Source organism: Dreissena polymorpha, chromosome 10 (assembly GCF_020536995.1).
Source record: "Dreissena polymorpha isolate Duluth1 chromosome 10, UMN_Dpol_1.0, whole genome shotgun sequence".
NCBI classification, from domain to species: Eukaryota; Metazoa; Mollusca; class Bivalvia; order Myida; family Dreissenidae; genus Dreissena; species Dreissena polymorpha.
This window is the reverse complement of record NC_068364.1, coordinates 15,512,170-15,534,492: the sequence shown is the minus strand read 5'-3', so window position 1 is coordinate 15,534,492 and position 22,323 is coordinate 15,512,170. Positions and strand designations below refer to the sequence as shown.

The 22,323-nt window shown below is 35.5% G+C and overlaps 1 protein-coding gene and 2 long non-coding RNA genes across 4 annotated transcripts; 1 reads left to right on the top strand and 2 right to left on the bottom strand.

Annotated features, from left to right (window-relative positions):
* Positions 1-6,083: 6,083 nt before the first annotated feature.
* Positions 6,084-9,806, bottom strand: LOC127848039 (uncharacterized). The gene is made up of 5 exons (XM_052380324.1): positions 9,578-9,806; positions 9,189-9,281; positions 8,496-8,576; positions 7,804-7,866; positions 6,084-6,163 (listed from the first exon to the last, which is right to left on the bottom strand). Exons 1-5 carry the CDS (start codon positions 9,735-9,737, stop codon positions 6,084-6,086), a joined length of 477 nt encoding a protein of 158 aa, XP_052236284.1. The 5' UTR covers positions 9,738-9,806.
* Positions 9,807-13,104: 3,298 nt separating this feature from the next.
* Positions 13,105-20,604, top strand: LOC127848142 (uncharacterized). 2 transcript variants are annotated; one of them, XR_008034380.1, is made up of 4 exons: positions 13,105-13,480; positions 17,356-17,443; positions 17,862-17,995; positions 18,561-20,604. It is a non-coding gene; the product is annotated as an uncharacterized LOC127848142 (long non-coding RNA). The 2 variants fall into 2 exon arrangements; XR_008034379.1 differs by lacking the exon at positions 13,105-13,480 and adding an exon at positions 13,628-13,697.
* On the bottom strand, positions 20,603-21,775 carry LOC127848144 (uncharacterized). Its single transcript, XR_008034381.1, has 2 exons — positions 21,677-21,775; positions 20,603-20,921 (listed from the first exon to the last, which is right to left on the bottom strand). It is a non-coding gene; the product is annotated as an uncharacterized LOC127848144 (long non-coding RNA).
* Between the last annotated feature and the right edge of the window lie 548 nt (positions 21,776-22,323).

Below are 22,323 nucleotides of genomic sequence, written 5' to 3'. Positions count from 1 at the left end.
ATTAATGGTCTCATTAATTTTATATAGATATAACCAGCAGATGACAAACCAAAAGGAAGAACCAAAAATTTGTAATAGACCAGAATACCTGAATAATCTTCCCAGGCAAAACCTAAATAATCTGTGTTGCAGAAAAATATCCACAAAATGATATGCTGACGTTATATCAAACTTAATCATCCAACAATCTTTTTTGATATGCATCAATGCTAAACGCAAGTCTTCATACTTTACTGATTGCTTCTTCCATTAACCTTTCGTAAATCTAAAATAAGCCGTTTTTCCCATTATTATTACAAGAAACTGTCAGCGGATTAACAACGTGTGGAGCATTCGTACATTTCACAATAAGACCGCGGTCTAACCAACTTTTATATAGCTTCAGTCACAAAATTATTTTCATATAAAGCTGAACGATTGCTTCGACAATGTACATGGAATTTTATAACCATTTTAAATAGTGTCTAAAATGAATTGGTTAGCTCCAATATCTTTCCAAAATTGCACATGATTTTTCAGTCTACTTTTAACCAGTATTTCTTTCTGGCCTTGTTTGTACTCATAATAGTCGTTAGTAAATATTTCCTGACTGTTAGAAAAGTTATCAGTAAACGATAAATACTCATCTTTTAAATCTACGTCTGGTATAACCGGGTTCTGCGGTCTGTGACAACTGTTTGGTAGGGACGACAAGCTGCGGGAACCGCCAGGTCTAGGGGCAGTGGCGTCTGAGGTGGGTGGTTTCTCAAGCGAAACAGGGACCAACTTTGCCTCTTGCATTGCCCTTGAAGTAATGGGGACGAAAAGTATGCAGTTGCTGCATGGGTTTTGGGCGCTGCTGTTGCACCGGAAACGAAAACTTGTTTCCGCCACGTGGCAAGCTTCCTGAAGTGACGGTAGCGGAAGGCTTAAAACTTTTCGTTGACTTCGCCTTCTTCTTCTTTGCTGCTCTTGCCTCCGCTCTGTTGATCCTAGATTCATCACGCGAGTCGCTAGCCACGGGGCATTGCCTCATATTGGCGAAACGTCTCACATCCGCCCTCAGACGTGTCTGCTCTACGGATAAGCTTGTTTCGTCGCTCAAACTGTTCACAAGCGTCATTAACTAGCTCGCGAGCCTACTCTTGTTTGCTGTTTTCAAGTTCCAAAAGCACCTGGCTAATGTTCTCGTGCAATTCCGAATTGAAATCGTGCTGAATTTTGTTTTCGTATCGCCATTTCAGTTCATGTTCCGTCTTCAATTTGTCTAACTTCAGAACGCACGGAAAGCGAATTCCCTCGAACTTCTTCTTTTAGAGAACCTATTTCTCTTTTTTGTTCGCGCATTTGTACTAAAAGTTCCCTTATTGAACTATTTAAGCCCATACTTTCCTGAGAAGCACACTCTTCGCCAGATCGCGTGGTCATTTTCATATGCAAGTTTACCCCGTGCAAATAGCCCATTTCACAGGAGCTTCGGAAATTATCGGAAATTTTCGTCAAGTCATATAACATGGAGAATTATCAGCTGATCGGCTTGACCAATCAAATGCTGGTTCCAAAATGTTAACATTATTCAAAGACTTTCTGAAAATGTCGGCGGCATCAACATCAGACGAGCGTTCCTTTATTGATTTAAAAAATGCATATTCTTCTGGAAAACTTCCACAACTGTTAAAAAAACAAAACATTTCTACAGTTATTACATATTTCCTCCAGACACATTCCGATTTTCGTTCTATTAGAGAAGTTTCCTACGAGCTGTACACCAATGGGCACGTCAGAGTAAGTAAACAAAACATGTAATGGTAGAATCTAGGTCAAGTTCCGAGAAAAAGGAAAACTTTTTTTTATTGTAGCGCTTTACCTGTTCAGACTTTCGACATATATTTTCATTCCTATTATGAGTAAGAACACTGATTTATAATATAAAATAAAGCTTTTCCTCGACATTTTCTTAATTGCAAAAGGCATGCGTAGCGTTTCCTTAACCTTCTAATTCGTACTCAAAATGATTCATACCAAACCGTTTCGGCACGTTTATTTATTAGTTTTTTAAGCCGGTCTAGGCTTGGACTATAATTTTATTTTTTAATTTATTTTGAGGCTGGTTATAACCACAACGATGATTTCTACGAAAATACAGTGTCAGTGTGCTCAGTTTATATGAATGCAACCAGTAGATCTATATTTTGCTATTATTTGCATTATTACAGGACATATGTACCAGAGAAGACGTCACTGCTGAAAAGGTTCTGGTTAAAGCTCGATGCCTCGCACACATGCGACAGAAAACGTACGAGATTTTGGTTATATTGACAGGAGTGGCGATATCATTCATGCCCACTGCAGATGTGAGGATGGGCATGGACCAGAAGCGACATGCAAACATGCAGCCCTTTGCTATGCCCGAGAGGACTTCGTGAAGGTGTTTATTCTGCCAGAAGATGCCCAGTCATGCACAGGTGAGAAAAACTTATTTTTAACATGTGTAATCAAAGACCTTGAAAATAAATTCTATTATCGAACGACAATAAATATGTTTTGATTTGAAATATTATAAATGAAGGTCCTTTTTTCAGGGGACAATAATGCCTGGTACTTTCGGGTAAATACATTGCACTCTATACAAGCCGCATCATGGAAAAAGAGACCTTAGCCTAAAAGCGATTTTGACCAGTTTGCAATCATTCACTTTATATCTGTTTTAATTGACTGAATATAGTGAACAGTTTGCATCCTGATCATACTGCGCTTTCAAGCGCAGGCTTATCAGAATCAAAACTGGTCACAGTTCCCTTAAGGCCCTTTTTCCAGTGAAGCGGCTCAAACATAACAGAAAAGGTTTTAGAGTTAAAGCTTCATATACTTATGAAATCGCAGTATAGTCGGGATCCAAACTGTTCGCTATTAAGGCAAGGCTTATAAAAAAAATTAGCAAACAGTTTTCGCAAATTTGTCGATAAAAATGTTATACCGTTAGTCACAGTATAAATATCCACTTTATATTGAAAAGATATACCTGCTATTTACATCTGCCGGGGTGGCTCAGTTGGCTAAGGCTCTATCCCATGTTTTACTAGTATGACGGGCGCGGGTTCGATTCACACAAGAAGCTGTTTTTTTTTAGGGGGCCATAATATAAGCAGATTCTCGTCATTTTATTGTCAATTTGGGGATAGTCTTCAAAACTGGACAAATGCATTTTTTACATTAATCTGGGGTATAGCCCCTGTAAAAAAGTTAACAATATTTTCTATTTCCTTATTCTAGATAAACTAGAAGCTTGGAACAAACCAAGTGACGTAAAACTTCCAGCTGCACCTCTCTATGAAGTGGACTTTACAAGGAAAAAGTTTGGGAAACAGCGAAAGCAGAAACGAGAGCAGAAAAGGGGTGCGGCCAGAATGGTACCAGCTTCACGAAGTGTGTGCTAGCGACAGGACTGCGGTCACAGAATTCCTGTCTGATCTAAAGGGATGGTCAGCAGAGAGTGGAAAGATGTTGCTGCTCAGCACTGTAGTGGATCCAGAGGAACCCGTTGAAACAATATCAACTGTGAATCATCTGTACAATTACATGTCGCAGTTCTTACAGAATGTAGAGCGCATTTGCTCGCAAGACAATATTCCTCTTCAGGAACTTAGAGATGCTTTGAAAGTCTCTGAAGAGGAACAAGTCATGATTGAACAGAATACTCTTCTACAAAGTAGAATTTCAGACTGGTTTACCTTAAGGCAGTATCGCATTACAGGTTCTGTCGTGCATCGAGTTTGCAATTTCTACGTCTACAAACGATCGGACCCAGGAAACATTGTAAAATCAATCATGCAGCCCTCTTCATTCACAAGTGCTGCAATGAGACTTGGCTTGGAACTTGAACCCAAAGTCCTAGAGCGTTATGAGGCTACTAAGAAGGCGGACAATGATGAGGTTTCTCTGAAGAAGATAGGGCTACTTATTGACACTGAGTATGGTTTTTTGGCAGCCTCACCAGATTCTGGTGTTATTCAAAATGGTAACCTAGTAGGTTTGGTAGAAGTCAAGACAAAGATTGGTGACAAGTGGAGCAAGAAGTCAATTGCTGACAGTGTTAAAGACTCTGTCTACCCTTTAAAATGTGTTGCCAGCAATGACGGAACCACGCATTTCATGCTGAAAGAATCAAATCCCTGGTATCACCAAATACAACTGCAGCTATTTGTGTGCAGGTCATTTGCTAAGTTTTGTGACCTTGTAATATACCATGTTGAATGTGGCGATTTTATTTGCTTAAGGATAAACATTGATAATGATTGGGTCAGGAAACATGTAGGAAAACTGGAGCAATTTTTTGATACACATATGGCTCCAAAAATAATTGAAAAACATGAATCAGTAGTTTAATTTGTGAGATATAGACAAGTCATTTAAATAAATGACAAAAAACTGTACATATGTTGGTTCTAATAACATTAATGTACATAATATCAGCACTTAAAGAATAATGTAAATACTTGTAAAATGAGCCACGTCAATGGGAAAGAGACCATTAGGCGAGTGCGACCATTTAGGATCCAGATCAGCCTGCGATTAAAAGCGCAGGCTGATCTTGATCCAAACTGGTAGCAATTGCCCCAACGGTCCCTTTCCCATGACACGGCTCAAATATGACTGTACAAATGTATATAAATATAACATGGTGTGGCACCTTATGCGTATCCTACGTCACGGCGCCAAAAATGATTATGTAAACTTTTAGATATCCTGTGTCACGGCGTCTAAAATGATAATCTATTGTTTCCCAAAGTTCGTTTTAAGTCGCGTTGTGTAATTTTTTGATTTGACTAAAATGTCCCAGATTCGTAGATTATTCATCAGTTTGCAAAATAAGGCAACAAGTCTTTTTGTAGCCTATAACAACTTTTATTCTTGATTAAATATTGTATTGTAAATGTATTTTATTCTTAGTATATTTGTATTGTAATTCTTCTTTAAGAAATTGAGACAAGAAATAATCAGTAAAGAAATAAACAAGATACTCCAACACAAAATATAATCCGTCCAGAAAAACAAATGTCCACATGTCCGTCTCTCTTGCACTATCCCGTGAAGCCAGAAATTGGGATATTCACTTGTGCTAGTTCAAAACCGCTTGGCTTAAATGGCTCGAATAGAAGTTTCAACACGGTCCGTTTTATACAAAAATGGTGACCTTGGTGCTGACCTACTTGTTTTAGGGAGTAAACAGCGTTATCCATCACTTTGACACAAACTCATAACCATAAAAAATATAACTATAAACGGGATATAACAATGTCCATCACTTTTTGGTCGTTAAATTATTTCTTACTATAAAGGCTTATTTAACCTGTTTATATAAGATGTTTATATAAGCAGTTCGTGTATAATTAATATTTTATTGACCGCAAGATATGGTCGAATGTGCGTCATTTCTATCTTAAATGTATTTCGCTCGTGACAATGCATCTCATGTTACTAAAATACTAAAATGATGACTATACAGAAATAGTGTTACAATGGCACAGAGTGTGACATAGAAAGGGACATAGATCTTGTAAACCCGAGAAACAAGATGTCGCACAAGTAGAAGCAGACTGTGACATTTTGCTTTCAACATTTAACATAGATCCATATCACACACACTCTACCATTAACATTGATGTTATTATACTGACCACATTGTGGCATTTGTTTCAGTATCAAAATTTCTTAATCACACAATATATATGAAATGGAATTTTAATGTTTTAACACAATTGGCTTTCATATATTTGAGTCACCTATTTATGCCACCCATCGAAGAAGTGGGGGTATATTGTTTTTGCACATGTTGTAATATTAGTTTTCTTGTTAAAATAATGTTTATTGTAACTGTAAATAAATCTTCGGAAATGTTACTTGTATTTTTATTTTTGCTTCAAATTGGCTGCAAATCAGAAAGCTTGAATCAACAATTTCTACAAGTCTATATCACATAATATTTCTTGACAGTTTCTATGTGATCACTAATAACTAACTGGTCAGGCTTATCTGGAAAACCTAATAAAAGTACAGACTAGGCCTTAAACATTAATCAGAGTTGTACTTCTTTGAGGTTTTTCTTACAACATGTCCTCATCCTCAATTTGCTCGTCTAATGTCTCTGTACTTTGTGTGTTTCTGACCAGGGGACCAAGGTTGGCTAAAAATCCACACACAAAACTTATTTCATTCATAATTGGCAAATGCAATACTGGAATTTTCTTTTGCTTCAGAAATGTAAAATAGCTCAAACGAGCATTGAAATTTTCTACAACAATTCTTGATCTAGCAATTAGCCTTCCAGATTCACGATCAGTAGTGTCAAATTGTTTCATCTTCTCTGTAAGAAATGGAGGTCTATATAATTTTATGTCTTTACCTTGAATGCAATCTTTTATCAAAAAGCCTTTATCAACCATAAGTCCATCATGTGGCTTCAACCTAGTGGACAAATCACTTTGAGCAAATATTTCCTTATCCGAACTATTGCCTCCATAGGCATCTGAACAGTGAATAAGTGCACCATTTGGAGCTGTGCTGTACATAACCTTAACAATGTGACAGTTCTTATAATTACTGAAGAGTTGCTTTCCTGGCAACGGTGCTCTTGGAACTTGAGTACTAAACTCCACACAATCAGATATTGCAACTAAATCTGGAAAGTGTTGCTTTGTAGCAGTTGGCATGTGTTTGTGTACATTTTCATGAGACGGCCAAATCTTAATTATTTTGAACTTCCTGTACATTCTCTTTATCCAAAATTTAAAAATCTCTGAGATACACCCAGTTGAAATATGAAACTCAGAAGACAAAACAGAATCTACAGGGTTTCTTTTCAGTTTGTACAGAACAAGCAATAACTGACTTTCAGTAGAAATATGAGAAAACAGTTTTGAAGGATCATCGATATGAGTTTGAATAGTGCATAAGCTGTCTGAACATTTTGAAATTAAGTATTTGTGAAGAATTTCAAAAAGTTTATTATTTTCAATGCCAGTGAATTTCTTCAATTCTGCATCACTTGATTTCAATAATTCAATTTTCTCTAAACATGCCTGAACCCTTTTGTTTTCAGTTTCAATAACTGTCTGTGTAAAGGTTGATTTTTTAACAACAAAATTTTGAGACGGTATAAGTGTCTGTACATCTTTAGACAGTGTGAGATCTGTGTTGGAAAATGTTGACCGTCTAGACTTTGGAGTCATTTCTGTATGTCTTGAAGTTGGAGGAGTTTTCTGAAGAGCCATATTTCGCATTTTCTTAGGATCCTTCGAAGTAACCTGAGACTCCATTTCTCTGAAAAGTTTCTTTTTGGCCGTACAGATGACGCAGTACTTGCAACTTCCTCTGGAGCTAAGGAAACAATCGAAAGATAATACACTTAATAAAAACAATTATGGGTACAGAAGTATAAAATTCATTTGGCTGTATAATGTTTCGATTTGCCATACTGGGTTACACAATATGCAGTTACAAGCCCTTACAGGGAGAGAGGTTTACTGACCACCAACTTGAAAAAGCTTATAGGCTGCGTGAACATCTCCCCGAATAACTAAATTCGAACTGTGAAATAATTATGTACTAGCCCGCTGTTTTGAATTTCTTTATTGGACAGAGAATTTATGCTCAAAATGTCACGGGGTGAATAGGTCAAAGCCTGACCGTGGGATCCACACCGAGCAGGTGCAAGCTAACCTGCCGACTCCTTGAATTACTAAAATCTTTTAATACAGACATTTTAAAAAGAATTCTAAATTTATTGTTAAATATGTTTTATGAACAGTAAATTTAAGTACAGACCTGTGATGAAACAATCTGGTAGATTCATCTCATAATCATTTTTCATCTGCGAGGTTGACTGACCTAAAATATTATTGATGCTTTGTTTTAAATATCTACATAATTAGTTTGTAATAAAATCTCAAAGCCTGGATAATTTTCAAGCTAAAATTGCAACCAAGAAATATATTTACATAATCACTTAGACCAGGCATGTTAATGAGTGGAAATTAAAAGCACAACACCACTCCCTGGCATCAATCAGATTGCAGTATTTCAAACATATAGTAGCACATAAACTTTGATGAATCAGCTATTAACAAATTTAATACCTCCATAAATCGGCTGTTTTAAAAAGGCAAAAGGTAAAGGCATTTGTATATAAAATTTGAAATTATATCATGTTCTACCGACGTGTACATTTACCTCCCGATCATTGTGTCACAGAACGGCCATTTAAATTGTGCTTGTCACAGGTAAATAATTTTAAACGCCGAAGTTGGTTACAGCTTATTAGTGGTCATTTGCAAAAATAAATTGGTCAAGCAGTATGAGTTAATGACCACACAAGGTTTTTAATAATTTATAAGGATATAAATATATTGTAATTGTAATAAATACACTCAGAGAATTCTTTATTGTCATATTTCACTGACAAGTCACTTTTGCACGGGAAATCAGTTCTTTTGAATTATTTAGTTAAAAATACAAACCGGTATTGCTACTTTGTGTTGAATAAATTTGGTCACTCTCCTGGGAACCCGAGTATGAAGTTGGGCCAGCTTGTGAAGACTCTAAAATATTCAAAAAGTTTATAAATAAAATATTTAAATAAATGATAAACGAGTATGGGTAGACGCTGAATAAATCTTAACGCATATGATAAATAAGTGTTTAAAATTATTGAGTGGCTAATCAGATCGCAGTATTTAAAACAAGCAGTAACCAATTAATTTTATTACATCAGGTCAGTAAACTGTTCAATCTATTAACAGTTTTCTTATTAGTTTAACAAATTGAATACCTCAGTCAGTGGTTAATTGACTGTTTTACACGGTACATGTGCTGGTCACGGATGAATAATTTTAAACACCAAGTCGGTTAAAGCTTATAGGTGAGCATTTACAATAAAAAATGGTCCAGCTACTGTTGACCAATTTATTTTTGTAAACACTCACTAATTAACTTTAAATGTAAGCGGCTTGAGTGAAAATTGAATCCTTTACAAGCACTGAGTGCAACCAGGAAACAACAATCTAATATTATTATATATAGCCGACCCAGTCTGATTGGGTCTGTTTGTGAGTGATAATGGAAAGTGCGACACCACTCATGCCCCTAGCACCCGTTTATATGCCAGAATCTAATTTTAAATATAATCAAATGTTAAATTAGAAGTGACTTACCGGTACTAGTTCCACTTGTTGTTGTACATGTTGAAGCAGTCGCAACATTATTCATGTTCAGAAGGATTTCAGCTGCTAATCTTCTCTCGTAAACTAAAATGTATAAGATTGTAATTAAATAATTATGTTTTCATAACATGGCAATCATTACCTCCAGTACTCAAAGCAGACGCTCAATCAATCTGGCATTGAGTTCATAGGCAATCAATTCATTTCTGACGACTGACCATGCGGAAATATAGAAAAAAATAAAATAGCTACTTACGAGTGTGATACGAAAAAATTTGGGTACGAAATACACAAAAACATTTGACGCAGGTACAACACAAATAATTAACAAATCTGCGAACACCTGCGTGTTGTTCATCATACAAACTGTAATTACAAACCTGGAATGCCTATTGTTGGCACAAATGGCTCGCCAGGCCGACGTGCAGACGGGAAATGTGCTGAGCAAATTCGCAAGTTTTTCATTCGCAAAAATGTCACTTCCGAGATCTTTGCCTGCGTCATTCCTGCTCGTAACAGCCATTCCCTGCAGTTTTTCATATCCTTGATTGATAATAGGTGAAATTTAACATATTTTACATAACCAAATGCGTTTTTGCATCCTTTCACTAAGCACGAGGTCGGCATTTTCTTGGCGACTTCACCTATCACGATCAAGTATCCGCCATATTCCGTCGCAGTGTTGTGGTTTTTGTTACTATTAATAGTATATGAGTACATTATTTTGTACATGTATCTACCAGCATTTGATTGGTCAGTCGATATTTGTTCGGAACCTTGATCGCGGCTTACCGAGGAATTCCGTTGGAATTCGGTATGAAATGGGCTATTAACCCATGGATCGATCAGTCAATCCCAACGCTGAATGACTAAACAGAGTTACTCGGCCACGAGTAAAACACTCTCTTACAGAGCCACCTATCGGAAACTACATTGACAAGGGAAAGTAGTTTTCGTCTAATTCGCACGTGCTCAAACGCCGAAAACAATATTTACTCAACACTTTCAAAGACTATGCTGTAAAGGTAAGTGTTTATGTACCTTCAACGATCCTGTTTTAAATTCCAAAATAATTCCTCATTTATTACTTTGCGCGGCTGCATTTCAACTTTGCATTAATCCACTGTTTAGCACATTTTAAATCGAAAACTGCCTATCCGAAGGTAAAGCCTCGTCATTTCGGATGATGACCTAGGGAGGCATATGTAAAACACAGCCTTGAACTGTATTGAAATAATCGAAATATTTTGTCGATGTCGAATGAACAAGATATATTGTTTTCAATGTTATTTTAATTTACTTTGGTATATGTGATCAGTTGATACAATAATAGCGAAAATACACATTTTCTCGGACATGATCATCTGCGGGCGCTCGAAAAATCCGTTCCTGCCCTCGAAAACGTGTATTATCCCTATATAAGTGCGGTATTATTGTTGTGCGCGAGTTGACTCCCTGCAAAAGTTGGACACGAAAAAAAAATCGCTTCTTTATACAAAATTCATTTTAATTGTTAAGAATTTCACATATTTAGATACATTGTATATAAAAAAAACCTGCTTTCATTACAGACAATATGTTGCAAAACAGTTATCTCAAATATAGCATTTAATTTTTGTGTTTTTTAAGATATGATTAATAGTAAAAAAACGCACACTTGTGACCTGCCAAACACATCGTGTGTTAACACTAAGTTTATATAGCAAAAAGATAAGTGTTCGAAAACATGCACACATGTTACAAATAACCATTCTAGAGGGCACTATTACATGCGCGCGCATCCCTATCGGGCAATATTCAAAATAACGGACCTGTGTAGTTTATATACGCAAAGAAGAAACAAATTTATGTGAGGTATACGGTGGCACTAAGGTGACATCACCGCTCAAAAAAAGTCGGGAAAACACAAGTTATCTTTTCCCGTCGCCAAAAAAAAATTAACTCGGGGAAACACAAAATAATTCTGTTTTCACGAGTTATTTTTTTTGGCGACGGGAAAACAAAAGTTGTGTTTTCCCGACTTTTTTTCTTGAGCAGAAAACACAAGTTCTGTTTTCACGTATTTTTTTTTGAGCGGAAAACACAAGTTCTGTTTTCCCGTCTCCTTTTTTGAGACTTGAAAAAACAATCGCTATATTGTGCGCACAAGATAATCGGCCAATCACAGACGCGGATTATATAAAGGGAACAAGATACGTTCTTGTTCCCTCAAATTAATCGGCTAATCAGAATCCTTGCATTAAATCATTCATTAAATTCACTGTTGTTGAAAATTTCGTAAACATGACGATCGAGATCAACTCATACGGGGCTATTTCAATGAAGGTCTTCGATATAATGAAATACGTACGCTGTTGAGTGAGTTACATGAGATTGATATCAGTTTACGCCAGCTGCACCGTGTTCTAAGATGCTTAGATATACGCCGGAGAAGGTACAGCTCTATGCCAGCCATTCTCGACTTCATTTACTCCGAGGTCCAAGCATCTGGGCGATCACATGGCTATCGGATAATGAGGCAGAGATTTATTGCCAATGGTCTACACGTGAGGACACAGGACGTTTCCACCATCCTTCGTGTGTATGACCCTGGTGGTAAGGTGCTTGTGTGAAATGACCTTGGGCCTATGATAATCGTGATGTTACGTGATAATCAAATTTACTTATATATTCCTTTCATATTAAAGGGGCCTTTTCACAGATTTTGGAATATTTTGAAGTTTGTCATTAAATGCTATATATTGATAAATGTAAACATTGGATCTTAAAGGCTCCAGTAAAAAATCAAGAATAAAATTAAAAAAAGGGAAAAAAGTAGCCGGTATCAGAGCTCGAACCAGTGACCCCCGGAGTCCCGGAGTAAGTCTGAAGTAGAAACGCATTAGCCCTCTCGGCTATTCCGCCGAGTATACACAGTTTAAGTATATTATACGTTATATAAGCAATATTCTTAGTTTCGTAAATTTAAACGACAACAACAATACTCTCCAAATTATTCAATCGTTTCGCGTTGCAACGCTCTATAATTTTTAGGTTTTCAAATCGTCGAGAGATACATATAATGGTTATATTGAACTATGGTTAATGTCAAGTTATACTGTTTCCTCACAAATATCATAACTAAAACGAAAATTTGCGAATCTGAAACAACTTTTTTCAGTTTTGTCAATTTACCAAACCGTGAAAAGATCCCTTTAATAATGATCATATTTTTTTAAATCTTTATATGCTGTTATGTTACAGAAATTTCGCAGCGAGTTAATTCGATATAGTTATATTCTTACTATGAAATAAACGCCAGTAACTTTCTTGCTGATATGATTGGAAAGTGAGCGGTATTAAAAAATTATACAAGCAATAAAGAGTATTAAACGGCGAAAAAACCTGCCTCGGCATGGACGTCGCCATATTGAAAATCACGTGATTACTCCCTCTTATTGACTCGACAAGACAAAATTGCCATCGCAGGCTTGGTTTGTTTACACGCTACCTACGAACAAATATATATATTCTGGTCTGACCGAAAACCGTTTTACTTTTTAAGAGAATCATTATTACCCCATTTGGCCTAGATTATAGAAAAGCGTGTAAGCTTACTATAGACACTTTTCAGCAAATGCCAACGCCTGACTTCATTTATTGAGCAGAAAATGTGTACATATCATAAGCAAAAGTGACCACCCATGGCTCTATATCAAATCCCGGCCGTTATTACCAACCACGTATTTATAGCCAAGCCACGTGAAAAAATAACTTTCTGGTTGCTATTTTTACTTTTATTTTAATTAAGGTAATTCATATTTTTTATAATGAGCTTAAACATAAACACTATTAAAAAAGAAAATAAATTGATACAACTGTTCATGGTATAATCCTTTAACAAAACAATATCTTTCCAGATCTGGGAGCCGTTTCATCAACGATTTACGACTAGTTGTAAATTACGATTTACATAAATTACGATGTTTCAATGAAATCGCGTTTCATCAAGCAAATCGCAAATTAAAATTACATAAATTTCATACATAAATATACGACTTGGTAAGGGCACCCGTAAATTAACGTAATGGCGGTCGTTTTTGTCATCCACGATGACAGGAGACGAAAAATTACCAATGCCAAGGCTTTTTAGGGAGAGAATTGTTCTCGAAAACCTAAGAGATGAGAACATTGCTTCGATATATCGTCTAAGTAAGGGCGGAATAGAGCGATTGTTGGTTTTGATCGGGGAAGACATAGCACCAACTTGCCGGCGAGCTCATCCCTTTCATTCCGTCGCTTAGGTATTTAAATAAGGCGACGAAATCATTGATTTAAACAAGTATAATTATAAAATTGTATTTATTTTCAAATAGCAAATAAGTAGCATTTAACCCAAAAACTTTAGAGTAGTTGCCCTTTGTTTACTAAGCATTTGACAACTCGGATTTTGAAAAATGGTTGAAGAATGAATAAGTAATTGGTGTATCTTTTCTTAATAAAAGCATTCGATGATTACCGGTATTAGTTTAAGCATTTATTGTTGTGTTTCTTTACAAATGACTTTATGTTAAACTCATTCTATTTTGTGTCGACGTGTACTTATCGATGACTTTAAGTGCAGACTGATTTACCCCACCCGCTAAAGTTGAACTTGTAGTTGTTCTACTTCTAAATGTTCTGATTGAACAATACTTTACCTCGAAATTGTTGATTATAACATCGTGATCATGAAAATGAATATGACATCATGATATTGTTTGTGTTTGCTATTTTTAAACAAGTTTATTGTATTGGTGAGTTAAGTATATGCTGAGTAATGGTACCTTATGTATTTAAATAATTGTAGAAAAATCACCATAATTGTTTCTATATTGTTCTCATTTGATTACAATGTTGTTCGGTTGGTCATTGTCAGCTCGGATACTACTTACCTGTACCCCGGGTACTCTTTAGGTATACTTACATGTAGAGCTAACCCCATACATGCCATAATTTTTCAGACCAATTCCGGGACATTGAGTTAAATTGTACGGGACTTTTGCCGATTTTCCGGGACATGTATAAAATGTAGCGATATTAATAGACATTTTTGGTACGTTTTTTTTTTGTTTCGCATCGTTAATTGCAAAAGTTCGAAAGCCTATCCGAAATACACTTGATCTATTAACATCAAATTAAACATTACTACTTCCGTTACTAGATACAAGCCACGTGTTTTTAGTGTAAGCGTTCTAAACATAGATGGTGACATCACTGCGTTATTGTTATTAAGATCGGTGTGTGACGCGTAGTTGTTGACATGGCGAACGCAATTCAAATTCACCTATTATTTTTAACGTTATGTTTACTGGGGGTTTAGAACAAGACAATAATAAACCTAGTGAGGATGACGTTTTTAAATGCTTACTTTTTTACTCAACTTCTTTGTCGGTTAAACGTGCGAACATAAACTGCTTTTAATTTTTTACTCAGCGATGTTGGACTTCAGATGTGTGAAAAACTATCCTTTGCCCTTACGCAGCGGGAAATAATGACGTAATAAATTAACGTCAATTAACAACCACATTAAACAATGCCGCCTTTTCGGTTTGACCGCGAACGTGAGACAATGGATATGATAACAGGACCCCTGTTAATTGATCGATTTTGACACGTAGCGTAGTCTGCCTATTCGGGTAGGCATTGTCATGGAGACGCTGCAGATATACACAGATTCGAGATGCAGTTAAGCCTAAGAAAAGGTACATGTATTTATGGATTTTGTAAATTCCGGGACATTTGACAGATTTCCGGAACAGCGGGACAAGTTCTTCATTTCCGGGACTGTCCCGGACAATCCGGGACGTATGGCATGTATGGCTAACCCTGTTACAGTTAATATACTTTAACATAGCCGGAAATTTAATGCTAAATGGGTTGTTGTAGGTTTAATTTTTTTTAAATTATGTTCACATTAATGTCATTTTTTTCTCAAATAGTCTTTATATCATCGAAATTTATACTCAAAAAGCATATTGATGCAGTTTTTTCAAAAGGTAAGTTTAATTGAGATAAACAACATGGCTTTACATTTATCTGTAGTGCACTGTACCACATCGACTTTTGGGCAGGAATACAACTCGGGTACAGCCTAATAAGGACCGGGTACGTTTAAGTATATTAACCTTACCCGAGGTACATGCAAGTATGCTTAATGATACCAGGGGTACATGTAGGTAGTACCCAAGCTGTTAATAACCAATCGAGCGTGAGTAAAGTAGATTGTACCTTATGTATTTAATAATTGCAGAACAATTACCTTACTTATTAGCTCATCTATTTTTTGAAAAAAAATTATGAGCTATTGTCATCACCTTGGCGTCGGCGTCGGCGTCGGCGTCGGCGTCGGCGTTGGCGTTGGCGTCGGCGTCCGGTTAAGTTTTGCGTTTAGGTCCACTTTTCTCAGAAAGTATCAATGCTATTGCATTCAAACTTGGTACACTTACTTACTATCATGAGGGGACTAGGCAGGCAAAGTTAGATAACTCTGGCGTGCATTTTGACAGAATTATGTGCCCTTTTTATACTTAAAAAATTGAAAATTTTGGTTAAGTTTTGCGTTTAGTTCCACTTTTCTCAGTAAGTATCAATGCTATTGCATTCAAACTTGGTACACTTACTTACTATCATGAGGGGACTGGGCAGGCAAAGTTAGATAACTCTGGCATGCATTTTGACAGAATTATGTGCCCTTTTTATACTTAGAAAATTGACAATTTTGGTTAAGTTTTGTGTTTAGGTCCATTTTATTCCTTAAGCATCAAAGCTATTGCTTTCATACTTGCAACACTTACTAACTATCATAAGGGGACTGTGCAGGCAAAGTAATGTAACTCTGACTGGCATTTTGACAGAATTATGTGCCCTTTTTATACTTAGAAAATTGAAAATTTGATTAAGTTTTGTGTTTAGGTCCACTTTATTCCTACAGTATCAAAGCTATTGCTTTCATACTTGCAAGATTTATGAACTATCATAAGGGGACGGTGCAGGCAAAGTTATGTAACTCTGACTGGCATTTGGACGGAATTATGGGCCCTTTATACTTAGAAAATTGAAAATTTGGTTAAGATTTATGTTTTGGTCACTTTACCCCTAAAGTATCATAGATATTGCTTTCATACTTGGAACACTCACAAACTATCATAAGGGTACAGTAAAAGGACAAGTTGCATAACTCTGGTTGTCATTGTTACGGAATTATGGCCCTTTTTTGACTTAGTAACTTTTAATATATGGTTAAATTTTGTGTTTCGATCCACTCGAAGTATCAAGGCTATTGCTTTCAAACTTCAAATACTTACATGCTATCATGAGGTTACTGTACCTGGCAACTTGAATTTTACTTTGACCTTTGAATGACCTTGACTCTCAAGGTCAAATTATTAAATTTTGCTAAAATTGCCATAACTTCTTTATTTATGATTAGATTTGATTGATACTTTGATGAAACTACTCTTACCTGACATACCACAATAGACTTCACCCAAACCATCCCCCGTGCCCTCCCCCCCCCTCCCCCCTCCCCCCCCCCCCCTAATTTTTTTTTTTTTTTTTTTTTTTTTATAAGATCATCTCACAAATGACCACCACACCCTCACACTATACCCCCACCCCACCCCCCCCACCCCCCCCCCAAATTTTTTTTTTGATTTTTTTTTTTTTTTTTTTTTTTTTTTTTTTTAAGATCATCTCACAAATTATCACCACACCCTCACACTATACCCCCCCCCCCGATTTTTTATTATTATTTTTTTTTTTCGCTTTTTTGGAAGATAATGTAATAAATGTCCACAACCCCACACTATACACCCCTCTTCACTCCACTCCTCCCTCCTTTGTGATTGAAAATGAGAGTCCCTTCACCTTTAAAAAGAAAATAGATGAGCGGTCTGCACCCGCAAGGCGGTGCTCTTGTTTTTATATTGTTTTCATTTGATTACAATTTATTTATTTGTCAAATTCAATTCTGCAGTGCTATAAATATGCACCCCATCCAAAAAATGTAATTCGTGCACATTGATGGGGCTTTTTTATTTATTTACTCCTTTTCTGCATTCCCCCCTTTTGTGTTGGTAATGTGAACATGAAATGATGAGCACTTTCATGTTAATGAATAACTTTTATTTTTTTATAGATTTTGGCATATTGCATATTGCCAAGGGAGATGTTTACTGAGGATTCCACGCCATTAATGTGCAGGCTGTTGCTGACGCCAGCATGAGGTAAATGTAAATACAGTATTATGATTCATTACCTTATCATTAAATTTGGTATAAAAGCAGATAAATACCATAAAAGGTTGAAATAAGCGTAATGCTTATCATCTTTGACATCTAATAATAATTAGTTACGTACATGCGCAAAAATCATTAACTACCACAATAAGCACCATTTGCACTGTGTGATCAAGCTTTTGTTCTTTTATGTGTTAACCAATGCAGCTATCAGTATTATCTTTAAATATTGTCTTAAGTTACATTATTTCATCTAGGTAACTAAAATATAGTGATTTGATAATACTTAAGCTAGTTTTGTGAAACTTATTGAGATGCTTTCCTACCTTAATCTAACAATATTAACTGTGTACTGCTGTTTTATCAAAGACAAAGCAACTGCCCACTAAAATATTTCAATTTACAGCAATATCTGAGCACCAATGATGAGGGTCATTTGCTGGGAGATAGTGGGTATCCGTTAAGGACTAACCTGATGACCCCTTAAACTCATCCCTCCCATGCTGTGGAACAGGCCTACAATGACCATCTATGTAGAGGGTGGGTAGTAGAAAGGGCATTTGGAGTGTTGAAATCACGAGATTGGTAACATATTATATAGGTTGTGAAATATAAGTCTTACTAGTGCGAGATCAACCTACCACACAGTTTTTAAATGAAGTATTAGTGTCAATCTCTTTCTTGTGCCTCACAGTGTCTTAAAACAAACGTAACTGCTAAAGCTTGATAACGTACAACTTTAATAATCAAATTTTAGAATTTATATGTAAATTGACTTTGATAATAACTGAGGGTTGTTTGCATGTGTGAATATGATGTTTCATAAAAAAATGTCCGTTTAAATAAACTGATGATTTATTCATTTTATTTTAAATTTTAAAAATTCATTTTGCTTATCCTCAGACTCTATTTATGAAATATTGTTTACTAGTGCATTTAAATGATATTGTGCATTAATAGTGAATACAGGCACAAATAAAGTGTTTTGTAGGCTATATATTATATATAATTTATATTGAAATTAAATTAATGTCAATGGTATCAGGACAATTTAGTCACTTAGACAAATGTCTATGTTAAAGAAATACTTTTGATATTTGTTTAGATATCTGCATGCCACTGGTGGATGTTGGCCTTTCAAGTCCAATAAGTGCTGTGAAATATCAACCGTGTACATGCCCCTGCATAACCTGTGTCTGGATTCAAACGTTCCACTGATAGAGGAATTGGTTGGAAACGTGATGGAACCGGAAGTAATGAACAACACACCAGTACATCGAGCAGCATGTGATAAGAGGCAGCAGCTGATCAAACTGTTTCATAAAATATGTTAAAAATTTATAGTTATAAATGTTATAAAGTGATAGATGGCTTGAGTCTTCTCTGAATATGCAGAGCTACACTACTCAGCCAAATGGGGTAAAGTTGTGTCATAGCTGATTTGGAAGGATTGGTATTCCTTGTCGTCTAGACACAATAGTTACAACAGCTGATGTTTGCATGTTTTATAATTGTGTATGCATCATTTGTCTAATATTTACTTCAAGGTTATAGGTTTGTGAAAGAAAGAAATGCCAATGTTCTGAGGACCAATAAAAAAAGTTATGTGTTAGGTATTACCAAGTGCTTGATTTAATATTTATTTAAAGGGAACTTTTCCTAAATTTTGGCAGATATTTAAGTTTTTCATTAAAAGCTTTTATATTGATACATGTAAACACTGGATCGAAAAAGCTCCAGTAAAAAAAGAATACAATTAAAGAAAGATAAAAAGTAACTACTACAGGGATCAAACCACTGACCCCTGAAGTAAAAGCCTCACACTAAAACCACTTGTCCGTCCATGTTGATACAATGAGTGATGTATTTAACACTTTATATAAGCAATCCTCATAGTGTCACAAAATATAACGACAACAACAGAACTCTACAAATTATTTAATCGTCGAGTGTTGCAGCAGATAGTTGCAACGCTTTAAAATTTTCAAGTTTTTAAATCGTCAAAAGATGCATATAATGGATATTTTAGAGCATGGTAAATGTTCAGTATTACTGTTTCCTCATAAATATCATAACTACAACACAAGTTTGCGAATCTTAAACTTATTTTTTTTTAATTTAGTCAATTTACCAAAACTGGAAAAGGTCCCTTGAATATTGAACAGTTATATGAGCTCCAGAAAAGATCATATACTCAAAGTACTTTTCCCCATTAACAATTATTCAAGTGATATTTTACCCACTGACTTTCGCTCTACAAGGTGTTCTCTGTAATGAACATTCTCAAACCACATTAAAACAAGAGCTGTTAGTAAAACATGCATGCCCCCTATTTGGGCTGTCAGTTGTAGTGGCAGTCATTGTGTGAATACGTTTTTTGTCACTGTGAACTTGACCTTTGACCTAGTGACTTGAAAATCAATAGGAGTCATCTAACAGACATGATAAATGTACCTATGAAGTTTCATAACCCTAGCTGTTAGCATTCTTGAGTTACCATCCGGAAACCATTTTACTATTTTGAGTCACCGTGACCTTGACATTTGACCTAGTGACCTGAAAATCAATAGGGGTCATCTGCAAGTCATGATCAATGTACCTATGAAGTTTCATGATCCTAGGCGTAAGCATTCTTAATTCATCAGCTGGAAATCATTTTACTGTTTCGACTCACTGTGACCTTTGACCTAGTGACCTGCCAATCAATAGGGGTCATCTGCCACTCATGATTAATCTACCTATGAAGTTTCATGATCCTAGGCCTAAGCTTTCTTGAGTTATCTATCATCCGGAAACCATCTGGTGGACAGACCGACCAAGCAAAACAATATATACCCCCTCTTCTTTGAAGGGGGGCATAAAAAGTGGGCTTGTAAATGTATCGGTACTTTATGTGCTGTCTATACATATGGATATTATTGTCATAAAAAAATAGAAGTTTTCCAGTATATTAGATTGTTTCCGAATGTATTTACTAAACTTTACCCCTTTATGATTCTCTGTTCAATTATTTAGTCATCTACCGTTAAAATATGTTGTTTACCTGTGAATTTTTTTGTATTTTTATTGAAATGTTTATGATAATAATGTTTATGGTATTTGATAACAGTTGCTATGACAGTAGTTTTCAATGAATAAAACACAAAGAACATTCACAAATATTTATTATTAATCAGGAAGTACAATATATTAACTGGGCATGGTATTATAATTCATATGACAATTTATATCTTACATGATAGTATGTGTAATAATAAGTTTCATAGACTCACTGAACACCATCACATGTAAAATCAATTAAAAATTCCAGAAACAATTGAGCAATTTAGAATTTCATTTTTTTTAAAGAGAAACCAGTTCCTCATGATTATTGCTTATGTCCCTCTGAATGGCATATCTTTCCCTTGACGCCATCAACATCTCCTCCCGAGTTTTATTACGCTGTTGCTTCATTCTTCACATGTTGCTGCAAGCAGATAAATTTACCAGTTTATACATTTAACAGAACTAAATATTAAATACACAACATATGACACTATGGTCATAATAAGTTAGCATGCCTACATGACCTGGTTTTGTTTCTGAAAGTTGGTTTTTGTATTGCATTATTAACCTAGCTTTCTGAACTTAAACTCAACATTTGTGTGTGACACTAATTCTCTACATTCCAATTTCTTTTTTAAGTACATTGATGTCGAAAGAATTAAATAAAAAATACCTTGACACACAAGTTCATACCCTGGTAAATAGGTTGCCGGTAATAAAGTTAAATGAAAAAATGCAGCAATACTTTATCCCCATAAAACAGAGTACAATGAAAAACAAGAGCACCGCATAACAGGTGTGAACGCTCGGCTTCGGGTGCATTTTTTTTAACGAATAAAAGCTTTTCAGAATTATTTTAAGGTCACGGTGACCTTCACCTTTGACCTAGTGACCCAAATATGGGTGAGGCGTGTAGAACTCGTCAAGGTGGAGCTACATATGAAGTTTCAAAGTTATAGGTGAAAGCACTTTGATTTTATGGCCAAAGTTCAATACATTGACAAAATGTTAAGGTTTGAGCATGACGCGGACGACACGACACGCTGGCTATGACAATACCTTGGGTTTTCTCCGAAAACAGCCCAGCTTTAAATTGAAAACATAAATTGTTACATTTTCATTGTAGAAAATAATTAGCAGTCAGCTTTACTATAATCTATAGAAAAAAAAAATTACTATTTGTTGCTTCTGCCTTCAGTTTTATGTTTTAATGTAGCTGAGTGACACAACTTCTGTTCGAGTTTTGACAACAGTGTTCTCTGTCCATTCAATTTTGGTCCTTCAGCCAGAAGTAACATTTTGTTTTCTGGAAAAGCAAAGAAATGAAAACTGCTTTTGTGATCTTTACATGTGATACAGTTTTGCAGAGAAAGTAATATAAACCAATGTTGATTATTTACATCTTGTGAATCAACACTATAATAAATTATTGTGGACAATGATATTTATTTAATGCTTTCCGGTGGTTTATAGACTAAATATCGGTGGATTAAAACGGATAATTTCACTGTTTCAAACAATGAAAATTATCAGTGAGAAATATCGATAATTTTCATTGTTTACTGTGATATGACGTCATTTATTTGACAAAATGACAACATAATCCCAACGACATTCTTAAGTAAAACTCTTTAACAATGTATATAAACTGCGAAAAAAGCATAAAATAAAAGAAAATTTGTTGGATTCGGAGGAATATTGATTAATTCACTAGTGATCATAGAAAATATGGAATGAGTGATGTATTGGACGTCATCATTGATGACGTTCAATCGAACGAATGATAAAGGGGGCTAAGTTTCGTTAAGTTGAGGCATATAGCC

What these genes read in the sequence shown, in the direction of transcription:
- LOC127848039 (XM_052380324.1), bottom strand. Translation starts at nt 9,737, where the DNA reads ATGAAAAACTGCAGGGAATGGCTGTTACGAGCAGGAATGACGCAGGCA. An exon ending in AACAAGTGGAACTAGTACCG is followed by an intron (nt 8,577 to 9,188) that starts GTAAGTCACTTC and finishes TGAATATTTTAG; the next exon opens with AGTCTTCACAAGCTGGCCCA. An exon ending in ACCAGATTGTTTCATCACAG is followed by an intron (nt 6,164 to 7,803) that starts GTCTGTACTTAA and finishes GTGGATTTTTAG; the next exon opens with CCAACCTTGGTCCCCTGGTC.